Source organism: Pieris rapae, chromosome 2, assembly GCF_905147795.1.
Source record: "Pieris rapae chromosome 2, ilPieRapa1.1, whole genome shotgun sequence".
NCBI lineage: Eukaryota > Metazoa > Arthropoda > Insecta > Lepidoptera > Pieridae > Pieris > Pieris rapae.
Genome location: NC_059510.1, coordinates 8,226,663 through 8,253,470, shown reverse-complemented (window position 1 = coordinate 8,253,470; position 26,808 = coordinate 8,226,663). Strand labels below are relative to the sequence as shown.

The following is a 26,808-nucleotide window of genomic DNA, read 5'->3' as shown; positions in this document are numbered from 1 at the left end:
TTTACAACCAGTAGCTTGATGCGTAAAACCGTTGCTACAAGAGTGACGTCATAACCTTTATGTAAGCATCTATGTGTTTTTAATTTAGTAAACCTTTTTCTTTTTTCAGAAAAATGACGGCCTACGACAATGAAGGGGCCACCATATCCATGGAGGATGTACGGGAGCAGAAGCCCAGCGCCATTGATGATGAATTAGCGATGCGAAGAAATAGAATGCTTAAGCCGCAGAAGTCTACATTATCTTCTAGAAAGAAGCAGGCGGTCTGCGTCAGACGGGCGCACAAGAAATATGGGCCGACGAAAAATCCTAACGTTATTTTGGACGGATTAAATATGACAGTTCCTAAAGGTGCCATGTAAGTGTCATAAAATAATGTATGTTTTTAGGTTATAATAAAATCCTAAGAAATAATGGATAACAAATGAACTAAGCTAGTTTTTTAACATAGTTACGATGTTCCGTGATGATATAAGAATACAATACAATAAAGAACCTAGACCAACTAATATTACAATATAATATAGTCAACGTTCTATAAGACCGACAGTGTTTAGATTTAGCGTGATTGAGAAACCACCTAAGATTTTTAAAACACGTGCTAGCAATTAATTGTAGTTTTTATAATCGGCTGGCTTAAATAAATTAATATTTATATTAATAAAAACATCTACGAATCCTTATATTAAAGTTAACAATTACATAACGAATACAATTATAATCCTACTAGTATTTACAAATAATTAATTTGCTATATTTGTTTGTTTAAAAATATTTGTTGTTTGATGATTTGCTTTTTTAAAAGAGTACCGAGAGTTTTTTTACGCCGGCTTTTTCTCTCGGCCTACATCCTCTGTCTTCTTTGCCGATGAGTAGGGATGTCTACAGGTTCTAATTTAATGACGTGGAATAAGTGATACCTGTATATCTTATGTTCCATAATGAACGTATTTTTTTTTCTATAATAATCCTCAATTATATAACGATGCAATGCTAAAATTATCTTGTAATTTTAAACCATTCTTTATGTTTGCAAACCGAATTGTAAGTACGTAGCTTAGATAATGTTTTTTTAAAGACAATTTGTTAAATAGCTGTTAAGTAAAAAACTAAAATCTTGATACCGAACAAGATAAATATTTTTTCGTTCGTTAAAACACGTCATAGCGCGTTGATTTATTATTCCGTGGTCAAAAGTAAAACGGATTACAATCATGTTAAAGAATTTTATTAATTTCCAACAACGTTAGAACGCTTGGTTTTATTAATGACTTATTAAAAATCGAGGTTCGTTCGTTAATAATAGGACATAGATTGGCCATTACCGCAACCGATTTTTAGCACCAGTGTGTAAGAGAGTGGGACACGACACGGCCAATTCGGTAAGAGAAGAAGTTGGCGTTGTGGCTTCGATATCTTGCCCTGGGAGACACGACCTCCAAAATTTTTGAACAAGAGACTAATACTTCTTTCTTAAAAGAAGTTCTTTCTTCTGCGCATGGGTGTCCAGTGTTGCGTTAGCTGCCTTTAGGCTTCGTATGCTCGTATTTATTGGTTTGTGGACTCAGTTTTCGCACTTAGACTCTCAATAGGTCAGTTGTGCGTAAAGTCCTGGCTTACTAAGCCAGGCTGGCTTATTTAGCCAGGAATCCTTTCAGAAGCACAGAAGCCTCCTGGGCACTTCACAGGCTTCACAGAGCGACCTCACTGTTCCCAGGATTTTGTCGTAGCACATCGCACGTCCGTCACACATCGAAATAGTTTTAGAAATATCATAAGCCGATGTTGTATGGAGGCATGGCAGTGTGGCACACAGTCGAAAGAAGAAATGGCACGGCTGTACTATCATTTTCTCAAAGCAGTTCAGGAAATTTTCGCCCCCTTTAACTTCGTTGTAGATAGATATAACTGAGATTGACTCGGCCAAACTTAAACATGCGATGCTTTGGCCAAATCCATGTATTTATGTAATTCATAGAAGATTTGTTGATTGATATGTTCACTATAAGATGTTTGGGCTAGCTAATTACGTAATATCCTAAGACAGAAGGTCCCATAAATAGGGACTGAATAAATTATCCGATTCAGTATTACAGGGATCTTACTGTAGAAGAAACAGAACCTAAGTGTGTAGAGCTACTAGACTGGATATTTTAATATTGACTCATATTGTATATATAATATGAATAAATTAATTTTAATTTGATTTTCCAGCTATGGTCTACTTGGTGCATCGGGTTGTGGAAAGACCACTCTACTTTCATGCATTGTGGGCAGACGAAGACTGAATTCTGGTGAAATATGGGTCCTTGGTGGAAGACCAGGCAGCCCTGGTAGTGGAGTGCCAGGTCCTCGGATAGGATATATGCCACAGGTGAATATTAGATCTATTAGAGGTAGAGCTATTATAAAAAAGATGTTTCTCTTAAACTGTCTTTAAAGGCCAGTTGAATAAACATACATTTAATCAATGGCGTAGCAAAGGGGGCGCGTCGGGGACCTTTCGCCCCAAAAAAGGTGACCCCCATCCGGTCTCTCAAATTAAGGAACAATGTACAAACAAAAATATAATAATTCGGGAATTCCCGCATGTATAAGTCTAGTGTTAGGGTGCAATGCCCTTGGACGACGTACTAATTATGTTTGCACACCAATTACATCCCTCATTATACACACAATAAAAAGTAAATATGCACTTGGCAAGGCATCTTCATCGGAATGTGGGGTGAATGACACCGTTTGGGTGCATAATCGCAAACCATGCTCAAAAATTTAATTTAAATATTTAAATTCTACAAAATTGCATTAACTATATATCCGTAAGACAGAGAGATTTTTTTTAATTACTTATTTTTATGAATTTAAAGTATGTTTACATGTTTTATTTATTGTACAGTCAGATGTTTTTGCTTGCTACCGTACCTATTAGTGGCGGGGCTTGAGAATTGGCTGGTGACGATGTTAGAGTTATATAGTCACATGTGATCTGTCTATGCCAATATTGATCTTAACAAATCATTTCTAGAACTGAAAAAATTATATATAATAAGATGTGCGTATAGATGTTCCAAATGCTTTGAAATCCTGAATTTGTTTAAAATTTGACATTAATTGTATCGTTACAATTGTATTATTTTTCTGTCAGTTTTGTGTATATAGTGGATGTGACTGCCTTCAGTGAAGTAATGAACTTATATACCTCCATAATACAGCTGTTTGCTGTTTTGGACATTTGTTATTTTGCAAAGAAAAGAAAATAACACAAACACGAAACAATAGCATGGTCCTAATATGGAGTCGGGATTATATGGAACTGCTACAAGCCTTTCTACCAAAAATTTCGTATAGAAATCATACAAGCTGGGGGCGTACGTGACCATTTTCATACAAATGCTTATCACATGTCGCAAAGCTAAATCGAACTTCCCAAAAACATGTGAATTAAACGCATTGCGTCAAAAATTGAGAAGAGGTTATCACTAACAAATCTAGATCTTTCTTGGTAGAATGTTTATATCCGATAAGATTCGTGTAACGACATAAAAGATTGTATAGACTTCATAGCAATTACTAGGCGTTTAAGAAAATACTACAATAATTAACAATCGTATTAATAATCTTGAATTTTATAACCGTTATTTTATGATGTTAACGTGACGCGCAAATGAGTTTATAGTATTTTTCCATTTAATCAACCAACATTATCGCTATTAATAATTAAAAGGATAGTTTAAAAACACGATCTAAGTTAGGACGTTGGCATTAACATTAGTGTCTTATTTACTGATCGACAAGTCTTAGATGTAAATGATCGCAATCCATGGGATTGATTTGCTTCAGTTTAACTTTGTATGACTCAAAACTTGGCGATAAAAAGAGTGGCAGAGTTTCTTGCCGGTTCTTCTTGCTACATCCTTGACTTGTCAACTGGTAGTAAATGTAAATTTATAATCAATTTACCATCTGTTGACGTTCAAGTGTACTTGGTTACTTATATAAATAAAGTTATTTTGGGTTTAAGTATGGGTTTGTTTCAAATAGAACCGATGTAAACGGGAATTTTAAATTTAATTGTGAACAATTAAATTTTAAATTCAATTTAAACATTTTTAATTGTGTTAACTAAATCCTTATCCGTATCCAGGACAGGGACTAGGGACCGCTGACTTCCCCTAGATAATATAATTATTTTTATGGGTTAAAATTTATTTTTATTTTATAATATAACTTATAAGTTAACAAGGACGTTTATAGCGATAAACAAGAGAAGGCCGTATTCAAGTTTTTGGTAAAAATCTATTGGTTTTTGTTACAACGCGCCAATAGCTTAATAGCTAGCAATAGCGTTAATTACATTTGAGAGACTCTTTTAAGAGAAACAAACATTACGTAATAAAGTATTAAATTGATACGAGTATATCAGTCATTTGTGCCTACCAACCAGAATAATATTGATGTAGATAAAACTTCATTGATTGCAATTATATAATTAGAAAGGAATTTAAAGAAATTGTAGATTTACAGAACATGTTGTCCATGTACTGATTCGGATTACATAAAAATATTGATTAAAAATTGACAGTTTTACATACATTAAACAGTATTTAAATGTTAATACGTCGACAATTAGTAACTAATTTAATTAAACCCTTTGGTTCGGATGCTTTTAAGTCATAAAACTGTTTAATGACATTGCATATGTAAAATTTATTGATGTGTGAAAATTTATAAATTTAATTAGCTACTTTACTACGTTGTTCTCAGTCGTTTAACAAACATAATATTATGTTAAGAATATTTCAATATGCTAATATTTTTATTTTTTATTTTTAATGATTTGACAGCACTATAAGTTGCGGTAGCAGAGAGCCTTCGGTTCTGTTTCCAGATATATGTCGTTGGGCTCTATATAAAACATTTTTAATTAAAATGAAAAAAAAATACATAATTTGTCCTGATCATTTATTATTAAAACTCAAATATTTTTTTAGAAAGAAAGTATAAATCAATTTTAACAAATTTTCCTCAGGAAATCGCGTTATTTGGCGAGTTTTCTATCCGGGAAACCATGATATACTTCGGGTGGATATCCGGTATGACCACCAAGGAGGTGGAGGAGAAGATCGACTTCCTTGTTGACTTATTACAGCTCCCTAACCCCTCACGGTCAGTATATATGTACTTCTATAATAATTTGTATATGTTTAATTGACACTGATGTACAATTTAAGAATTTAGTATCATTTCGTACATATATATTATTTTGTGTGAATTTTTAACATTTTATTAGCTTTATAACAGAAATTCTAAAAGTAGCAATATTAATATTACAAGGAACGGTGTTATTTTTAAAACCTTTTATTTAGGATACATTTTATTACATTTCATACTATTGTATCATTTTCATATCGGTTCAAATCATGTATATTTTTAGTTTTAGGAGGGTGCTATACGATATATTTACTTATTAATAAAGTGAAGGAAATATATCTAACACGAAATACATATAAATTATAATCTACTAATTTGAAATTGAAACGAAATAATTAAGTATTAACAATATTGCAGGCAAGTAAAGAACCTGTCTGGAGGTCAGCAGCGTCGGGTGTCGCTCTCAGCTGCTCTTCTGCATGATCCAGAACTGCTAATCCTCGATGAACCAACCGTAGGACTTGACCCTGTCTTGCGACAAAGGTAAATATAAATGTAAAAATGTAAATTTGAGACTAGACAGGAAATAACTTTATACGATGCGGTTGGGTGTTATACGAAGCTTGAAACCTTTGATGGGGAAATACACAAACATATATTGTACGTTTCATTATTTAAAAAAAAACCAGGAATGAATCAAAGAACTTCCTAATTTAACGTCATTTTTTTAATTTCGTGCCATCTACAGTGTGTACCTACTGTACTAAAATATATTATTTAATAAACGTGCATATTTTTCATCTCTACAAAATGTTAGTATTTCCTAAATTGTAGTATATCTTTGTGTCACATTAAAATGTATCAAAAAACATTTCGTAAACAAAATGAATGATCCTCTTGCGTGTTCATAAAATCAAAGGACTTTTTCTGGGTATTTATTATACGCGCTATCGATTGATTTGGAAAAAATGTATTCGTCAAACCCCATTAATTAATCTCAATTAAAATAATCGAAAGCTCTTTAATTTATTTCAGTATCTGGGACCATTTGGTGGAAATAACGAAAGGCGGCCGAACGACGGCCATCATCACCACACATTATATTGATGAGACGAAACAGGCCAATATGGTAAGTGTACTATCAGCTCATCTGTCAGAACATATATTAATGCTGGTATCGTGCGTAATTAAAAAAATATTTACATAACATCACAATAATAAAATTTCTTGTATTCCGGGAGTCAGAATTTAAAAACAAATGACTCCTTTTTTGATTCTGTTTATAGTTTAGGCTTTAGTATCAGACACATTTTACGTCTTTTGGTCTTTTGACGTGTTGGTAATTTCAAAAATAGTTGCGTTCCTTCACATAAAGATCACATGGATCGAAAAATCATTGATTTGGATTTTGGAATTGCTAGTTATGGCTTGCTCAGGGTTGAGAATCGAACGTAGCATAACATTGCTTTTCTCTCTCTTTTGCTCGCTTTTACAAACATTGAAATCTTCCTTCTTATTACCAAAATACTAATAAAACTAACTCTAACTCTAAGCTAGTCATTGCCAAACAAACAAATTTTATGCCTTACTAACTAACCTTTCTAAAATTCTAATGAAATGTAACATACATAAGTTTTAATATTAAACAAATGGTACTGTTTAGAAATTAAAAAAATAGGTTTTAAGTAGTAATAATTTACTATTAAGTTACTAGGAAATTAACTAAGTACAGCGCAGTCAGTTTATTTATAAAACATATAATGAAAAACTAAAACTCAAATTACAAATAATTTTAAAATGTTTCGAATAGTTCTTAATAATCAAATAACCCTACTATGGGGCCTTGATAAGAATCTATAAAATAATACCCTCTTAATCTCAAAGTTATCTTTAAAAACTCTTTTCAAAACTATATTCCAACCAAACATTATTAAAACTGAATATTTCTAAAGTATCTGACATCGTTAAAGTCAAGTGATAAAATTCGATTTAACGATATAAAATTTCATCGCATTTATGTGATGCAAATTTTTAAATATCTTTAGAGAAGACTATAATTTTGCAAGCTATATCTCTAATATAAATAAGTTGTAATCTCTTAGCTATTTTTAATCAATGTATCCCGAAGGAGATAAACTTTTTTACGTCCATTCCAAGTTTTCTCGTTTAGTTGGTTTTTAAACAGACACAAAAATAACTGTCTACTTATGTGTGTATTTACAGATTGGTCTCATGCGTGGAGGACGGTTCCTCGCCGAAGAGTCACCGACTGAGCTGATCAGGCGGTACCAGGCAGAGAGCCTTGAAGATGTCTTCCTGAAGCTGTCAGTTCTCCAAAACATGGGGAAACGGAGACGATCAAGTATCCTCGCTGATGTAGTCGAGAAGGTGGAAATACCGGCTATACCAGTAAGTTATTATCTTGATGTCAATATTATTATTATTATTATGTATTTATACACACTAGCAGGTTAATAAGCTGATGCGCGCGTATTTTGAGATTTGGAGAAAATATCTAATCTATTTTTAAAAGAGTTCAATGATGGTACACTGATTACACTTTCCGGAAGCCTATTTCAGTCGGCCACTACCCGGTTCGGGAGAAAGTTCTTAAGGGAATTTGTGTAATAACACAAATCCACTTAGCCCACTCAAAATATTGAGTGGTCTTAAGTTTTAAAGAACTACCCCTCAAATGTGTTTTTTTCATTTAAAATAAAGAGTTTCTCAATTCCTGGCCACTATGGCCAGTGAGGATTTTATAGGTTTCAATAAAATTTCCTCTTAACCGCCTACTTCCTAAATCAGTAAGGTCAAGTGCTCATAATAAGATTTAATCCTGATTGACCTGATCATTTTCGTGGGTTTTCTTTGAACCCATTCAAGCATACTAATATACATTATGAAATAAAGATCCCAAATGCTGTAATATACGATACATTTTACGGTATAATTTCTAGTTGATTACGAATTTATGTTTTACTTCAAAAAGTTGAAATGGCTTCGGCACCTTAGTTCAGGTTGATTTTGGGATTTCACTGAAAAGTTTCCATAAATTTAACGCCTGTTTACTTAGTGCAGTTTAATTTCCAATACTCTGAAAATTATTTCCTAGCGACTGCATCGTCCACATAAGCAACGTTGATCGAAGTCTCATTTCTAAGCCTACGCTAGTGCTCTGTAGCTCAATATACCAACTTTAATGTCCACTTTTTGTAGGGTAGTGTTACAGGTATTGTGAGAACGATATCGAAATTCGATACAAAAACGTCGTTATTACATTCAATGCTTTACAGAATATTTGGAGCTTTGATGACTGTGTTTAAAAATCATAGTCCTAACTATCCAATAATTAAAAAAAATAGCAAATAACAACCACATATAACAATACGTGTTTCATAGCTTTGTTTATGCCTCCTTTAGGACCCAACAGCCATAGATGTAGAAGATGAAATAGGTGAAATATCAGGAGAGTTTGGTGACAATGTCTCAATGAGCAGCAAGGGCAGGAGTGTGATCGCCGACCTGACAACACCAGTAGAAGCTTTGCCGCCTGAAGATGAAGCTCCTGGCGGTTGTCTAGACAGAATTAAGCCCATGAGCTGGCACCACATGAGGGCATTGATATGGAAAAATTTCTGGAGTCTGTTCAGGAACTATGGGTAAGGTTTTATTTATGCTCTCAAACATCATACACGCTAAAATAAAGACAATCAAAAACATGTGAAAATTACTTGAAAACTCTATTAGGCACAACGCTAACCAGACCCATGCAACTTTTGCAACTTACAATCAAGAAACCCAAAACATCAAAGCATCCGCGAATATACAATGTAAATAACAATTAGGTAGGAATATAACAAAGAAAAGTATAAGAATAAGTATCGCAATACAGCAAGGGAATTCGTAGGTTTGAATTCTTTAAATAAAGACGGGCACAATGTTGAAGCTTACGAGGCTAACAAGGACAATAAATATTTAACACCATACTTTTTATAAGAAATCTATTATTTTTTTAGCTACCATTGTTTTTTAAATTAACTACCTAACTACTATTACTAGAAACTTCAATGGAACAAAATTGATTTGGTAGTGATCATCTACAACAACAACTCGACCACGACTATGCCCACTTTACTTCACTTTGAATACTAATTTATTTTCAAGAATATGATACAATAATATAATACAATAACTTCTCATATTATACTGATACATATAATGGCGTGCAAATTTGTCTAACATAATTAAAAGGTAGCATGTTACATAGTATTTTCATTACATTAATAATCATCATAGCAAATTATTATACGATTTTATCACTACGTCATCACATTATTAAAATATATTATTAAATTATCAAATAAAAAATATACTGTTTCAGTTACAATCATTAATAGAATAATATGTTTTTCTAAAGGTAGTATGTTTTTAGAACTCTAGTAGATCTTCAAATGTTTTCGGTACATTGTAATAAACCTTGATTTGGTAATTTATAATTCTTAGAGCAAGCAGTTTCAATACGGCTTTTAAAATTGTTTCAATTTGTTGCAGACTTCTAGCCTTCATCATTGGTCTTCCCCTATCCCAAATGGTACTCTTCTGTCTCGCCATTGGACACTATCCAGTGGGTCTACCAATTGCAGTTGTGAATTATGAACTTGGCCCAAACAATACTAATGTACCATGCGACTACGAGAAGAATAAATGCCCACAGGATCCTGAAACCTGGGAGTGGAATTTAACGAGATTCAGTTGTCAATATCTGGACTTTCTCTCAAAAAGGCAGTCGAATTTGGTAAGACATTAATTTACAGCGTTGGCCTTCTGGATTCAACTTACGACTTTCTTAATTCCTTCCTTGAGGAAGGTTCCTTTCTTCGATGGGTGAAAAAAAACATCGTGAGGAAACAGACTTGCTTCAGAGCCAAAAAGTCGATGGCGTGTGTCAGGCACAGAAGGCTGATACTCTACGTGCCAGATACAGGAATCCGAGGCCACATTCGTAGCGATACTGGCTTTTGATTACAGTTAGATATTTTCGGTATAATAGCGCAAAAATATAGTTAATTGTTAATTGCTTATAATAATCAATAGAGCAAAGGCAACAGTTGATAATATGTAATGGTTATTCCGTAGTATATAAAATGTCATTATCACCAAAAGATTGTCAATGTCAAAATAAAAGGTCTAGAAATGTATAGTAGTTATCGCTATTATATAATAAGCAAAAGAGCAAAGGCAACAGTTGATAATTTATAATGGTAATGGCCATTTAAAATGGAAATACAGATCGAACTAAGCGGGTATAAGTACTAAGCTTCAAGAAATGGGGAAACGAAATTTGTTATTGTAAATTTTGTGTTAACAAGAGAGCTTTGTCAAAGAAGCCTCAGGAAGCTTGCTTTTATTTTAAATTAAGTATTTTATTTATCTGCTATGGCAACTAAGGTTTTGAAATATTGCCTATGACTTACGCGAGCTCCAATAAACTAGATAAAGCTTTTGAAATGTTAATATTATAAATTAGCCTAATCCGATTAAGTTATTTTTCAAATATTTACGTGCAGTGAATGTTATCGTCGTTTTTTTGATTTCTACCATATTTTCCTGTAATATCAATGTAATTCAACAATATCGTGCTGAGTATTCTCTCGGTAACGGAAACATAAAATTAAATAAGGGTATAATTATACAAATTGTGGAGGCGAGTCACGACACCAATTATAGTGTAATGTGAGGAATTAATTTTAGACTATAGAAAATTTTGGCCTGAATTCTCCATTTTAAGAATGAAACGTTTTATATTTAAGTAATTTGTAACTTCTTTAACGGGTACAAATGGTCTTTAATAATGTATTCGTAATTTGACGTTTCGACTTGCTATAGTTTAGGCCACAAAGTTGATAATAGGTTGTCTATTATACATATATATACATATATAATAGCGGACCCGACGTTCTTCTGCATGATATTTCAAGCGATTAGGAAATTAAACAAAGTATGAAAGGGCTAATTTGTGAATTTAAAGAATCTGGGGTGCCACTCCACCGCATACAAAAGATTCATTTAAATCGGTCTAGCCGATTAAGGGGAGTTCAGTGACAGACACGTACAGTAGAATTATAAAATAGGTACCAGAAAAGTAATCCGTGATCCCTTTTTCATTTGATATCACTACTACTATTGAAGGCTTGAATTAAAAATATACAAAAAGATAGATAGATATGTATATATATACATATCTATCTATCTTTTTGTATTCTACTGTTCTTTTAAGGCTAAATGAATTTCTCTTATTAACCAGGTGTGCTGGCTTTTGTAGAGCTTCAACAAACATTTTTTCTTTTTCAGATATACTACCCCAACGAAGAAGTAGCGATGACAAAAGCAGAAAGAGGCGCCGCTAGAGCTGTCCTTGTCTTTCCTGCTAATTTCTCCACTAGTCTCCAGGATAGAATGAGAGATCCGAGGCATACAGACGTTTACACCATTGAAAGTTCAGAAATCACTGTACACATGGATGATACAGGTTAGTGCGGTTAAGCAAAGATAATTCAGTAAACAGGCAGAAAATAAACGTGTTTTACTACGTGAATAAGCAATATTAAAAAGACATTTCGTGATTAAGATGATATATGGATACTTTTATTGGCTTTTGAAATTTCATTAACATTCTTTGCTCAAATTGAAATAATATTTACGTAGATTTGGTTATTATCAAAACAAACTTTTTCTTACTTACGGATTTAAAAAAATGAACCACTGTGGCGTTCCACACCTGACCGTTTCTGAAGGCAGTTCTCTTCATCAAAGTATCCCCGTGGATACTTACATTGCCAGTAGGCATGCTCTTTTCTTAAAGAATCCTTCGTCAAATTGTTTCGGAAATACTTGAGCGGGCAGCTGCTGCCCCATAGTCGTGGTGCGCGGCAAAAATTACCTTAATTACCCTAACGGATAGTATTATAAATACATTATAAACCTTCTAGAACTTTTAGAAAATATTAATCAATAAATCATCTTAAAATTGAATCAAATTATTGATTATGTGCGCGCCAATTCTTTTTTCACAAATCATATATTTGTCAATATAAATAAATATTTGTATATTTGTAATACCTATATACAAATGACAGTGAAAAAATACAACTAGTCCGTTGTTAAATGTTATCTAATATTGATGTCAGTTATATTAAGATAATTTAACTGTTTAATTATTGTTCTAGTACGAAACGGCTATCAATAACCATTTAGCGATCTCACCGCTCATAAATATAAACTCTAAAACAAATTTAACTAAATTTATTTTAGAAGATTCCAGTCGTTACAATAAAATATTTCGTTGATTTACATAATATTCGAATAATTCATAAACTCGAATGATATTCGAAGTTTTATCAAAAAGCTATTAGTTGGATTTTATGTTATAAACTTTTATTGATCTAGATTATATTGGAAATGTTTTAATTTAATAGCCGTTGTTCGCTATACATTACCTTAACGTCGATTGTTGTAGTCCAGACTCAGATAAATATTGTTTGACGTGATGCAGATATGTTGTCCATTATCGGCAAGGTACTTGCGAGTCTCCTGGCAATGTAAGTGTCCATGGGCGGCGGTAAAAAAACATACAAAAATATTTATCGGTTTCGTTTTATTCGTACAAGAGGTGGTCTTCTGTAATATTATGCCACCCTAGTACATGTTTTTTGGTTTGTGGACTCAGTTTCCGCAAACAAAAAAAATAATATAGGTAGGTGCGTTGTGCGCCTAATACCTACCTACTATAAACTTAACCGAAAACAAGTATTTTTTAGCCGAAAATCGAATTCAAGACGTGTTGAACAAACAGAAGAAATGTGTTCTAACACTTTCAAATATTTTTTTTGATGTTATTATCAATATCGAAAAATTAATCATTATATGTATAATATTTGATATTGTTTTTATTTATTAAGCAAAAAATTTCGTTTAAATAATTTTAGATTGTGTTGTCCCAGTGCGACGCAAGTTTCAAATAGTTTCATATTCATTTATAACACAATTGTGACCAAATTGTTTGTCTGATGCATTTCATAAGACAACCTTTTTAAAAACTATTATTTTTTTAATATACAAATATAAATAGTTAAACGGGTAGTTTGTAAAACCTAATGAAACGCATCGGACATACAATTTGGTCACAATTGCGTTCTTCACATTACACAGAATATGGCTATATCCAAAATTATACCTTCACACCATTGAAAAAAGTGTAATTTTGAGTAACACAAGCTAAATTTGATTACCTCGATGGCGGAAACTTAATTTGTATGCAAATTACCCTTTTTATGATGAAGTTTTGGATTAAATTATATTTTACGTAAAATGTTCCGTAGTTAGTAATGTAATAACGGTTAAAATCAACATGTATTGTTAGAAATGGCCACCGCTTTTAGTGATTTTGTATGACATTTTTTAGTTGCATGCAATATATATATCGATAGTAATACTAAAATAAGCTTAGGAAACGCGAGCGAATTTTAGCGTTTCGTTTTTTATGTTTTTATTGAAATTAGATGGTGAATTCTTAGACTATTATTGTTTACGCTTTAGTGTTTAAGATACACAAATGAAAACCGAATAGGCATTCACTGTATTGTCAGCAGTGTATGACATGGTGGGTTTAGGACTACTGAATTAATCTACATGACAAATAGAATTACAAAATAACGATACGTAGACATAATTACAAATGGAATTACGAAATTTCAACATAGGCATAATGACACTTCTAAAAAACCAAGAGGCATATAAAATCCAGTCCAATAATCCATTGTTATAAAAAAATAAACTGACCTATATACCACATACTAGTGCCATTGTATTCATAAGGCCATTCTATTAAATTTTCCGTAAGCTGGCCTTCACAAATCGCAATTAAATGGTAGACGGAGTAATCCTGCCAACTGTCAGTTATAATTAAGATCGCCAAAATTGAGAATGCGTATATATCTTAGGTTTTACGGCAATTTATCTTTGTAATTTAGGTTCTCCAACATATGTCTTGAATTTATCATGATTTAGTTTGTCAAGTCAGTATATCGCCCAGCCCGGACAACGGCCAGTGATTAAGTCTTGACTTGTTTAAGCTATCGCGGAATATTCTTATTACAAATATCATATCATCATCTTATTAAGAATAACTTGAATCATCAAGCACATACCCTAACGTCCAAACTCCAAACACACACTCACACCACCACACAGCCGAATTAGGTATTACTTAGTTAAATGTATTTAAATTTTTTAATAATTATTTCCTTTCGTTTTTGTATATATTATGTATTCCATAATTGGCTACACCTTTAGTATTATTGTTTCTGTTATATATTATTTACGTTAGTAGGATAAAGATATAAGTAAATGAATAGTAAAATTAGACAATTCTGTTCCCATTGTTCTCGGAAAATTTGTCCGGCGATATCTAACTCCTTACGAATATTTATTTGTTTCGCTTTCCTGTTTTCTCACAATACATTACACATTATTCCTTGATAAGCCTCAATTTCTTAGCAATCAATCTACGTAATTAATCTTCTTGATCAATACAGACGTAAATCATTGGAGGACTGAGATTGATAGCGTATGTGTAATAATTACACTACTCGAAGGAATATGTCTTGTATATATTGGATGAATTTTCGCACTTCACTATCACTATCTATCATAGTAATATATCTTTGTTTAATTATGGTCACAACGTGTACGAGTCAAGGTTGTACATTTTTGCTCACTCAGGCTTTCTTAGTTTTATAACTATACTAGCAGACTCGGCCAAGCGTTGCTGTGGCTAAGTTTTTATTATTATTACATAGTCATAATCTATTCAAGGGAAACTGTAGGAGAACTGATGTGAAAGGTAAGGATATGTGAAACATTGGTACTTTTAACACAGCGCCATCTGTTAGAATTATATCAAATAATAAACAAATTATTTGCAATAAAATAAAATTGCGACTATAATTTGAGATTTAAATTATCCTATCTCTCAAGTTAGATCGAACTGCACATGATGTGCGAATTTTATTATAATCGGTTAAGTGGTTTAGGACTCCCTTGAGGACAAACATTGTGACACGAGATTTATATATATTAAGATATAGAATTATCACGAAAGCTACAGAAATCGTAAGCTAAAGGTTTTAGCGCCATTGGTATTCCTTAAGTCCTCTCGATTTTTATTCCATTGATTAATCAGCACCAAATATAACCACCGCAAAATCATTAAATAAAACAAATAATCACCTAATTAAAAAACTTATTTGGAAGAGCTCCTGAAATGTTAAGATGTTGTGTATTAAAATTATGAATTACATAGAAATAAGACAAATTACAATTAAATTCCTATTCACAAAAATGAATGACATTAAAAAATAATTTTCTTTAGCTTTTCTACCTTACTGTCCTATAAAGATAAGGGAGTAAGAAGGCGCAATAAAGAAACGGTATATTTTCTTTTGTAATGATAATAGGGTTCAGACAGAGGGAAAATCCTATTTAATAAACGAAATTTCTCTCAAAAAAGGAAGGCTTTCAAGGTTCATAATAGTCTTCATCTAAAACTAGACTTTACGATATCTTTGAAAAAAAAACGTAAGGCTTCGTGATTATATCGCTCAGAAAATAATAGCAGCCGTTAAAGTAGAAATTGTAGGTAATAATTAAAATATGAGATTAAAAATCTGTTGTTGCAAATGGAACATTGTCTAATCTAATGTATGTGTAGCTTATATTCATCAACATATCGAGTTTTGATTGATCTCTTCAATTGTAATGACTGATTTAGGGCATGTGTATATCGACGATAAGCACAGAACTCCAGATCTAGTTTTATAATACCAAAAGAGTCCTAGCGGGAATCTTTATTTCTCACGATAAGATTTTTTTCCTCCTAATGGGGTTTGGACGAATTCTGGCTATAACAGCATTAACAAGCTTTGTAGTTGATCTTTCTGCCTTCGATAGATAGATAGGTGTTGTTGTATCTATTGATAGTACGATATACGGCTGATACCAAGTTTTTCTGTCTGGAATATGATTGATGGCTACATACCCAAAGGCGATAATTGCAATCCTATTTTGATAACACCCCATTCCATATTGTCATTTTATATTGAAAACGAAAAAATATGTGAAGTTGCGCAAAGTCGAAAAAAGTTTTGAATATAAGATACGTGTTCCAAATTCAAAATCCAAAATAAAATAAAATGAAGAAAATGTTTTTATCTCCAAAGTATTTATACCCAGACTAGTTAGGAACATCATGTAAACCAGACTGTGCACTTTTAAATGACTAGCGTATGCCAAAATCTAAAGCGTGTTTACACTAGGCCTTTATTAACCTCAGTTAGGGTTATAGTATACATTGATAAAGTCTTGAAGACAGTATATATAGTATAGACTAGGTATTATAATAAATATAAATAAAATTTGTGGTCAATCGTGTTTAGACATTATATTTTTATATAAAAAATTCATACGTTGTAAATACTTAGTCAAATTCATACGATGGATAATAAATATTGTTGTTCACACTTATCTCAGCTATGATTTTTTATAGATAATAGCTTAGCGCCGCAGCGTCTATAATCCGTATCACAGATAATGCAAACTGAGAGCAAATCTTTTTCTGTCAAATTTGGTTTTTGCCGTTTTGGAAAGAGTGTAATTTATTAAAAATGGTGCAATTGATGTATTTTATATGAATAAGGTGTTATTCTATAATATTGTCTATTTACTTAAATAAAAAAATCTTTTTGTTGGAAATCAAATCAGTCCTATAACAAATAAATAAGAAATTGTTTACACAGTAATCAAAAGACAACTTCAACTCTTTTGTTAAACAAACGGATTTAGAATGTAATGTATAAACAAGAGGGTAGAACCATAAAATACTGTATCAGTACTAAATATAAGGATGTAGAAGAAAATTTATATTTTTATGTTTTGTGACATAAATACTGAGGGTATTTTCAGAAGTCATAATTGGCACCTGCGTCAAATTACGTCTAATGAAGGGGTTGAAGTTATTGTACAAGATCACTTATACCACAAAAATATTAAATAATATCCACTTATTTAAATAAGATTGTGAAATATAAAAAATATTTAAAATTGTATTACAATTATATATGTTTTTTTCTTAGATATAAGATTTTTTAGAATAAGTTTTTTCTGTGAAATAAATTTGAAATAAATTATTATTAATAATATATGCTTAATGAAACATGCTCTTGTGAGCAAACTGGTGAATCTTCAATGTTTTAAGGGCATATAATCATTATTATTCTATTTTACATATTTTTATAAATCAATTAGTTGAACGCACCATTTTAGAAGATATTTAGTACCTTATCTATTACATTTTATGTTCTAATATTAAGGATCGCCTCGGACGTAAAAGAGGCTTTTCGTGTGAAAATAGCAAGTCATATTCAATAAAAAGCACAGCCTTTGTTCATTCCACTCAGCCTTTGATAGGTTAAATATTCAGGAGGAATAAATTCGCTGAAGCGAGAAAGAAAAAATATATGGGTCGGCGAGTATGTCGTTCAAAGTACGCAAAGGTTTTTAATATTATAAAGACAATTTTACCCACTTTTATAAAGTTAGAGTTTTTCTAGAATTCGGCCGCGTTGAATGTGCAATAGGTGGTTTTAGTGTGTATTGATCATCTGTCATGGAATAACACACATAACATTCGATCGAACAATTCGATCGACAAATCGAACAATTCGATCTAATCCAGACTGGAATAGATCGAATTTCACAAATTTCCACAAATTTTCACGGTACGGGGAATAGCATTCAACAGATTAAAAACAGTAGGATTTAAAATTAAGGGTCTTTCAAGAAAGAGCGTACCAATTCTTAAATGGCCGGCAACGCACTCGCGGGGCTCGCATTGAGTGTCCATGGGCAGCGGTATCACTTAACATCTGGTGAGCCTCCTGCCCGTTTGCCCCCTGTTCTATATAAAAAAAGGTACTTCATTTCATTTCATTTTAAAGTTAAGCTGTTTATAAGTCAGTCATCTTTTTAACAAATAAACGTTAGGTTATTAATGAGTCAGGTATTCTATTAATCTATTCTAAGTATTAAAAATAAATAATATGTTAAACATTTTGTAGAAGTGCCTCAATAACTTCAAAGAACATTTTACATCTTGCGAGTATCGCGGTCTATTGTCCTATTTGTGAAAGATTATTCAAATGTATCATTATCACATTGTTTTAATATAACGCAGAACTGAGCTTAATAATATAAGCTAAATGTTTTTAGTTGAAATAATATATTATTTTTCACTTTCTATATAATTTCTTGAATAAAAGATGCAAATTAATTCTCACAAAACAATAGAAAGTAGAACTTGTGTTACCAACAAAAGACCATTTAGAGACCAATCTAAGTATAAATCTTCCTTATTGCACACTGGGGAATTCGCCGGAAACTATCTTGAATAATTGCTAAGGAATTGTGGCTTTTATTTTAAGCAAGGCTATTACCTCACAGCATTTTGATTGACTATCACACCTATCTAATTCGTAAATTTTATGAAACTGAATGTCCTTTTATCTTAAATTAAATATATTAACCACTGAGCCATGGAGGCATGCGTATCAAACATTTCTCTTAAGAGCAAAGAACTCGCTCACTCCAGTGAGCTTCCGTCCTGTCCTTCAGGCGATTGACCCCACCCAAGCCGAGGTTCGAGTCTCACACGCCCTTGCGTTTGAAGGTGAGCGTACCAATTTTTGAATGGTCGGCAACGCACTTGCGAGCCTTCTGGCAATGTGAGTGTCCATGGGCGGCGGTGTCACTTAGCATCAGATTAGAGTCCTGTCCGTATGTGTCCTATCACATAAATAACTAATCCTAGTGTTTAGTAAATAAGTATTTGACGACTATTCTTTATTGCATTTAAAGTTTTGTGTTATAGTTAGTGCATAGACAAATTGGTAAATTAATAAAGAATTTTTTACTTAATATAACAGCAATTTCAGTAAATATCAAATAAGAGTGCCTTATCAAAGCTGTGTCTAGATATAATAATAACAGGAGTCAATCAAAAAATATAGCTCATATCTGTTTGTTCCACTGGCAACATTTCCTGTCTTGCGATGCATACATGCCTATGTGTTCACAGATAAACAAGTCGAGTGGATGTTGCTGCGAGATATTCAGCTCGCGTTCATGGAGGCTACCGAACAGCTGACCTATGTGTGTAATCTTCCAAAGAGGATGCTGTCCATACCTGTCACTGTAAGTATTTAACACATCTTTTAATCATTAAAAAAAATCTTAATCTTGAATATTTAAATAAAACGTTGAAACGGTATTTTAAAAGCAATAGTTATAATTAAATATATCGTGCGAATGACCCACAGAAAAGTGTCCAAAGATTTAAGATTAAAATATTTTTTTCTATAGAGGAGTGTTAATTAACGTCTGTATTTATTATAACAATTAAAAAAACCACGCTAAAATTGTCATTTTAATTAATAATTAGTCGAATATTTTGATTTTGCTTTTAAAATAATAAAGCTGTCGCCTTTGTGAAAAGAATAAATTGTATATTTAATTAAAATTGCTTATTATTTCTAAAATTAATAGCTACATTTTAGCTACTATGTTTTTAAAGTAAAACATATTTAGGCACACGAGGGTAACATATTTATGGATAAAACGTCACGAAGATGTGCAGCGTTTTTGTCGAAGAAAAGGGATAGAGCGATTAAGACCAATTGACAGAGTGAGAAAGGGAGATCAAGAAAAAAAACACGCTATTGGTTGATGTATTCGTTTAGTATTTTAGATGGCGAAAGCACGTATACAGTGTGTAAACAGAGTAAATATAGATATAAAAATACATGGCATGGCAGAAGTACACCAGTAAATGATCATTGATCATCTATTGGGGCTTTTACCTTAGTAATAATTAATTTACAAAGAAGTTTTACTTTTGACATGTGTACGGACGCACTTTTTTCTCCATATACAAATTTACTATGGTCACAAGCACGGTAATAACGCTACGGATATTAAAAGTCATTGAAGAAGATTCTTAAACGTCTTAACACTTGCTGCGTTAACGTACCCCGCAGTTCCTTTCTCCTCGTATCGCTTGCTCCTTGCGGAGCGAGATAACTACAGAAACAACACCGGTATTATCAACTTTTCTTCGCGAGTTGGGTTTTGTATTACTTGGTCGTTTGGTCTTTTCTTCCCTTGGTGTGAGCCTTGATTGAGACACCAGTACTCATCATAAACGCACGTGATATAGTTGAGCGTTATTTTAATGACGAGATAGTTTTGAAACTATGGTATTCCTAATACATTGTTTACAATTAATTTAATTACCGTAAAATTTTTATATTACGTCTAGTTTAAATAAGGAATAAAACCAATAAAAATATAATTGTAGTTAATTCAAAGGGGGTTGCTGACAGTATCTTCGGAACCTTGCCTAACTCCTTTTAATAATATATTTTAATTATTACATTTTAATGTTAGTTATTAGATATATTAGTTTAAATTTGTGTGTCGATTTAGAAGCTTTATCCATGTGATTTTAAAAACAGGTGTTCCAACAATAAATTTATAATAAATATATTATTCTAAATTATCACAGAATTTACTTTGGCTTCGAGAGAATAAATTAATTATTAACCAAGATGATATCTTTAGCATTGTTATTTTAGTAACAAATAATATTAGTTGATTACTTTGTTGATTTCGCGTGGGTATTGAAATAGAAAATTCATTTCTATCTGTCTGAAATGTTATATAAGACCAACTATATAAGATTCCTTAGTTTAATTAACGTGAAAGTGTGGTTTTTAAGTAGCTACTATCTACTACTGAATATTATCCTTACTTCTGTATACGTTAAATATTAATGACCGATGTTTATGTGTGTAGCATTATTGCCTTCCACCTGTTACAATGTTTACAGAAAAATGTAATTTATTTTCGATTAATTTTCAGTTTCATAACCCCATTTACGGTTTGGAGGTCCCAAATTTCACAGACTTCGCCGGACCCGGTGTTATCCTTACGTAAGTGAATTTTAATTATATTTATAATTGGGGTTAAATTTAATTTATTACAACATACAATATTATTAAAACCGATCTTATAAACATTTTCATGGTCTAGTATTTGTTTTATTATTGAAAAATAAATATAGCAATGTTTTAGTGAGTAAATATAGCAATCTTAATTACAAATTTATGTTTTGATGATATATAATCTGTTTATTTACCCCATCATTGCAATTAGTTCCGCTAGTTTCGCGAATGTCACTTTCTTGAGTAAATAAGTTTCCATATAAAGCTTATCGTTCAGAAAACAACAATTTCAAGGATCATAATATCTGTTAGTTCCATATTTAAAACTTGTCACATGTATTTTTGTAACGATGCTGGATCGTTTTAATTTTTTTTATATTATAATGTATATTATTCCTCAGTAGCAAAGGCTTTATTATTTCTAAATTATTATTTTAATATCCAGTGATACAAAGCTGAGATAGGCCGCTAGTTACTTATAAATTTTAGATATAGAACGTCTTAACTGATCAAGTATTATGTAATAAAGTAACATTAAAATATTATTAAAAGGTGTTTTAGGGAAAATAATTGCCACATAATTCGCCTATTTCGGTAAATTTTCCTTGTGTTCTTAGGATAACGAGCACGGGAAAGTCATTAAGTATTAAATTGTCATATTATTTCAGAATCATCTTTTTCCTGGCAGTCGCGTTGACTTCCGGTTCCATGTTGGCAGAACGGAACGACGGTATACTTGAACGATCACTTGTTTCCGGTATAACAGGTAAATTACTTTTATCTATTGATCTGAAAAATTTAAATATTAAATAGGAAAGTCGTTAAAATTTTGGAAATTATTCAACAATGTTATTTTTACAGAGGAACCATAAATTAAATTATAAAATCCAGCAAGCCGATACGATAGTTGCTAATATTCTAACTTTTATAATAAAAAAAATAAAAAAATATTTATTCAATTTAGATGCGACTTAGGGAATGCTTATGCATGTCAAAAACGTTTACAAAATTCGCGAAAGAGCAACCCTACGCCATCCGTTCGCAAAACTACCAGAAGGCCTTGTTCTGAGAAGAAAAGGCAAGAAACTCAGCAAGTTTTACCCTCCCTTTACATACAATAATTCAAAGGAAAATGTCCTAATTAAAAATCAATAAGCTCTAACATTAAACTTACCCTCTAACTCGAGTGCATACAAAACAAAACTGGTTTTGTTGTTGAACATTCTCATTATTCCAACTCCTAACTTAATGAAAACATTCGTTTATACTCCTAAGTTATAATGAATTTATTTAAAATATGCCATAATGTGTTAGCACACTTCTGAGATTAACAATTATCTGTTTTGTAATAGTTGTTAATTGTATGTATGTAGGTCGCTCGCGGTGGGTGCCTTACATTCAAAAGCTTCGAAGCTCTCGTAAGCTTTTTTTGTTACAGATTCATTGTAATAAAGTATTTATTTAAATAAATCTTATATGGCGTCAATCATAATTATAGATTTAATCTATATTCTTTATCAGGTTTCCGTGTTGAAATTTGAGTTCTTAGGATTATATTTTTCGTTTTTCTTCTGTATTGTCTTTAGCCAGGCCTCGGGGTAGGCTCAAAATTCTAACATAAGAATAAAATAGTCACATATGGAGAAACGATTATTATTTATTAACGATTCAATTAATTAATATTTGTTTCTAATAAATATATATTGGATTTTGTCAACAGGTACCGAGATTCTCTTCTCACACGTCATAGTCCAGATGTTGGTGATGATATTCCAGACGGCCATGGTCCTGATTGTCGGTTTCGTCATCTTCGGCCTGACCCTCAAAGGATCTTTGGGTTGGGTTATTGTTCTGACCCTTATTAATGGCCTGTGTGGAATGACCTTTGGTAAGATCTTTATTATGCCTTGTTTAGAGAAATATTGAATGGAATAATTACTTGCATAAAGGCTTTGTTTTATTTTATTTGTTTGAGGTGCTTTGTTTATATTACGCTAGCTATATTCGGGTTGACATAAAAAATATAAAAATGTAGTTAAAGAGTTCAAGTATAATTTCCGTATGTTATATTAGTGTTTTATGATAAATATTTGTACTAAGTAAACATTCTATTACTTTAGTAGATAATTATATAGATAAAGGAAACTTTACAGGACTATTTGCAAGTACTAATTGGTAAAGTGCGGTGTTCTATTGTTTTCATGCAAATTACATTAGTTCACGAAATGTTATAAATTTACATAACTCGAGTGCTTTTCAGCAGTCGTTACTGGCCATTCTCACGTTGAATAGTACTTTCACGAACTAAGGAAAACAAAAGAACTAGATATTAGATTTTTGTAATAGAAAGCCCCATTACTTTTTTACAAAAAAAGCCGGCGATCTCAAAAATCGATCTCTCAGAAGTCGAATAAAAATCTCTACTTATATTTTTTTATTTACATAAACTTATTAAAAAAAAAAATACTACGAAATGTAATTTTACATGTCATCGTGTACATAAACTATAGAACAGATTTTGATGAAATACATATAAAAAAATTACTACGAAATGTAATTTTACATGTCATCGTGTACATAAACTATAGAACAGAATTTGATGAAATACAGGCTACAGAATCAGAATCTGACGTTAATTGTAATAAAATAAATCTATCAAAAATAAAAATAAAACTGTCTATTCTTTTTTCTAAAATTCATTGCTGACCAGTATTATTATGATAGCAAAACTAAGTATTTTTTAAAAACCACTATGGCTTTTCTATTCATATAAGAATATTAAAAGATACATCAACCCTCAACTTTATTTATTTTTGGTCTTGTGACTTTATTCTAGTGGAAAAACTGGGACACCTTTCCGGGAAAGAAAACGCCTATTTCCGCGTGAAAAAACGGAAATAAACAGAACACTTAGATACAAAATGTTAAAGAGAATATAAAATTAAATTTATAAATAATATATTCATTAACACTTACAAAAATACGTATTGTATTGAAAATGTATCCTTGCTTGCATTATTTTATCTGAGTGCGTATGGTGTATCCTATGTTATTTAGGATTTAGTATATTGCTTCTGGGTTTAGAGCAGCCTGGGATCGTAGGTCTTAAAAGAGTTTTATGTCGGATATAAGTGAGCCAAGGCCAAGGCCTTCAACCCAAGGGATGGGCCTCAGGCCTTCAGGCCCTTGGGTTGAAGGCCTTGGCGAATCCTGAGGGCCAATCTCAAGGGCGTGTGAGGCTGAGGTGTTTTAGAAGTACTCGATACCCCTCTGAATAGCAGAGGGCTTATAGTGTAGACCCAACTTCACAGTCCCCATGTCTAGCTTGACATCCATGGCGCGGGCCTGGCTAAGCTTATTTTCATCATTAATAAAAAATGCTAATATATTGCTACAGCAATAGTTTGGTTTTTGAGATATAAATCTTTCCTCTTAATATATTACAATATAATATATCGTGAAAATTTTAAGAAATTTGGTAATAATTAAGATTTTTCTCTTTCAGGTTTTGTAGTATCCTGCGTTTGCGATACTGAAAGAACAGCCACATATCTAGCTCTCGGCTCATTCTTGCCCATGATGTTGTTATGTGGTATCATCTGGCCAGTTGAAGGTAAATTCACCATTACTACCATGTATCAGTTTTTATAAAAGTATTGACCAAAATGCAGCCAAAAAAATCTGTGGTAAGGATTAAAGTACTTCTATATTGCTAGATTCCCAAGCCAGAGGCGTTCATAAACCAGGTAACACAGAAGTCAGGATACGAGCCATCTTCTTTATATCCGGTAAACTCTCGTTGCGGTCGTGATCGCTATGTAGTAGTGGTGATAATTCACGACGCTCCGTCATCGTTGCCTGTTAGAGGTCATCTGCTGCACTGATGAAGAGCCATATGACTTCTTAAATAATATGAGTCAGTTAATATATGCGTTAATATTTTTCGTTTCGATAATAAAAGCTGTTAAATTGAAAAAAAAATTAAGGTCCAATGTGGTTGAACAATCGCAATCAATCGGAATATGTTCTTTTTTTAACCTTCCATTTGTTACTGATAAATTGTGTTTAAACAGGTATGCATCAAATTCTTCAATGGATAAGCTTCGTGCTACCCCTAACTAAATCGACGGAATCCCTCCGTTCAATGTTACAAAGAGGCTGGACGATTGATGTGCCTACAGTGTACACCGGTTTTGTTTCCACCACCTTATGGATAGTAATATACTTGACAGTTAGTATATTATTAATTAAATTTAAGAAGGGATAGTTTATACTTTAAAACTAAACATTGTTTTTAAATAAGCGTAAAGTTCTTCCTTAGAAGTTTCCTATAACTTCGACACGTACGTAAATTTGATGTTTTTCCTAGCTCAAGCGTATTCTTAGCTTTTTAGTATACACGTAACTAATTTCATCGCTGCCTGTTCGTGCTACAAAATACGCACACAGAAGCTATTAACATTTTCTATTATAAATATTCTGGTAATTTGATTTTTTGTACGTCGTGCTAATTGTCATCATATACCGACTATTGTAATAGTATTTTTCTTTCTGTTGATATTATATACAATTCCTTGGCTATTTAAAAAAAATAAATCGTATTTTGGAAGTTTTGTTTTTTTTTGTCAGTCAAGAATTGAGGGGCGTAACTCCTCCAAGTATTTAATTGCTCACTTTTGACGTGTCAGGTAGTTTATGTAGTATTTATTATTAAATGTACAAAATAAGTTTAGCAATAAATTTAGATTTAGTAATTATAAAATTTACCAATTTTGTGATAAAATATTTTTTGGTGAGGTTTTTATATAGTTGCCATAGTTATTAGTTTTTAGGAATGGTGATAGTCTGTGATTTCCTTTTAAACATGACTAAAGTTTTACTTGGCTATGTGCGTACAACATGTATGTATGGAATTTAATACATAACTTTTAACTTAGTTAATATAAATTAAACCCTACATTCCATTTATTTTACCTAAAGGACACGTATCTAATATAAGTTTATTGTTTATGTACAAACTTGCTCATTGTAATTCCTTAATATTAAATTGTAATACAATTTTCTGCAGTTTTCTTTAACACTACATAAATAGAATAAGCACCAGGCAAAACAGCATATACATGCTGTGCATAGTAGAACAAAAATTCTCACAGCAACTTAAGTCGGGAATCAGCGACGTATGCTTGAATATGCTCATGGATGCTTATGTCTTAGGTATGTCATAATGGCATACCAGATTTGTTACACTCACATGCAATCCACACTGGAAAAAGTCTTTATTCATATCAATAAATCGTTCGACAGGACAACGTCTGTCGGGTCCGCTAATTATTTATCTATTTATTGCATTTTAGGAAGTTTAAGGTATTTTAACAAAAAGTAAATTATGACTACAATAAATCTCCACCTATAGATGAAACATAAATTTCATCTATAGGTGGAGAAAATTAAAAATGGATTTATAAAACTACAAAACAATTAAAAGATTTAAATTAAGTATGAAAAACCAGAAGATTTAAATTTACAACTTTTTTAATGGAAA

At 31.9% G+C, this 26,808-nt stretch overlaps 1 protein-coding gene across 2 annotated transcripts in view; it reads left to right on the top strand.

Moving 5' to 3' along the window:
* Positions 1–26,326, top strand: part of LOC111002897 (ABC transporter G family member 20) — a 44,437-nt gene extending 18,111 nt beyond the window's left edge. Inside the window, exons 2-16 of one of the 2 annotated variants that reach the window (XM_022273180.2) lie at positions 110–358; positions 2,215–2,374; positions 5,030–5,166; positions 5,569–5,694; positions 6,187–6,280; positions 7,375–7,560; positions 8,575–8,813; positions 9,706–9,949; positions 11,506–11,683; positions 19,343–19,458; positions 21,184–21,254; positions 21,935–22,032; positions 22,987–23,154; positions 24,772–24,879; positions 25,340–26,326. In XM_022273180.2, the coding sequence (XP_022128872.1) occupies positions 114–358; positions 2,215–2,374; positions 5,030–5,166; positions 5,569–5,694; positions 6,187–6,280; positions 7,375–7,560; positions 8,575–8,813; positions 9,706–9,949; positions 11,506–11,683; positions 19,343–19,458; positions 21,184–21,254; positions 21,935–22,032; positions 22,987–23,154; positions 24,772–24,879; positions 25,340–25,533 (2,364 nt within the window). In that variant the 5' untranslated portion in view covers positions 110–113 and the 3' untranslated portion in view covers positions 25,534–26,326. Of the gene's footprint in view, positions 1–107; positions 359–2,214; positions 2,375–5,029; positions 5,167–5,568; positions 5,695–6,186; positions 6,281–7,374; positions 7,561–8,574; positions 8,814–9,705; positions 9,950–11,505; positions 11,684–19,342; positions 19,459–21,183; positions 21,255–21,934; positions 22,033–22,986; positions 23,155–24,771; positions 24,880–25,339 lie in introns of both variants that reach the window. The other variant, XM_045634227.1, reaches the window with a different exon arrangement.
* The last annotated feature ends 482 nt before the right edge of the window (positions 26,327–26,808 follow it).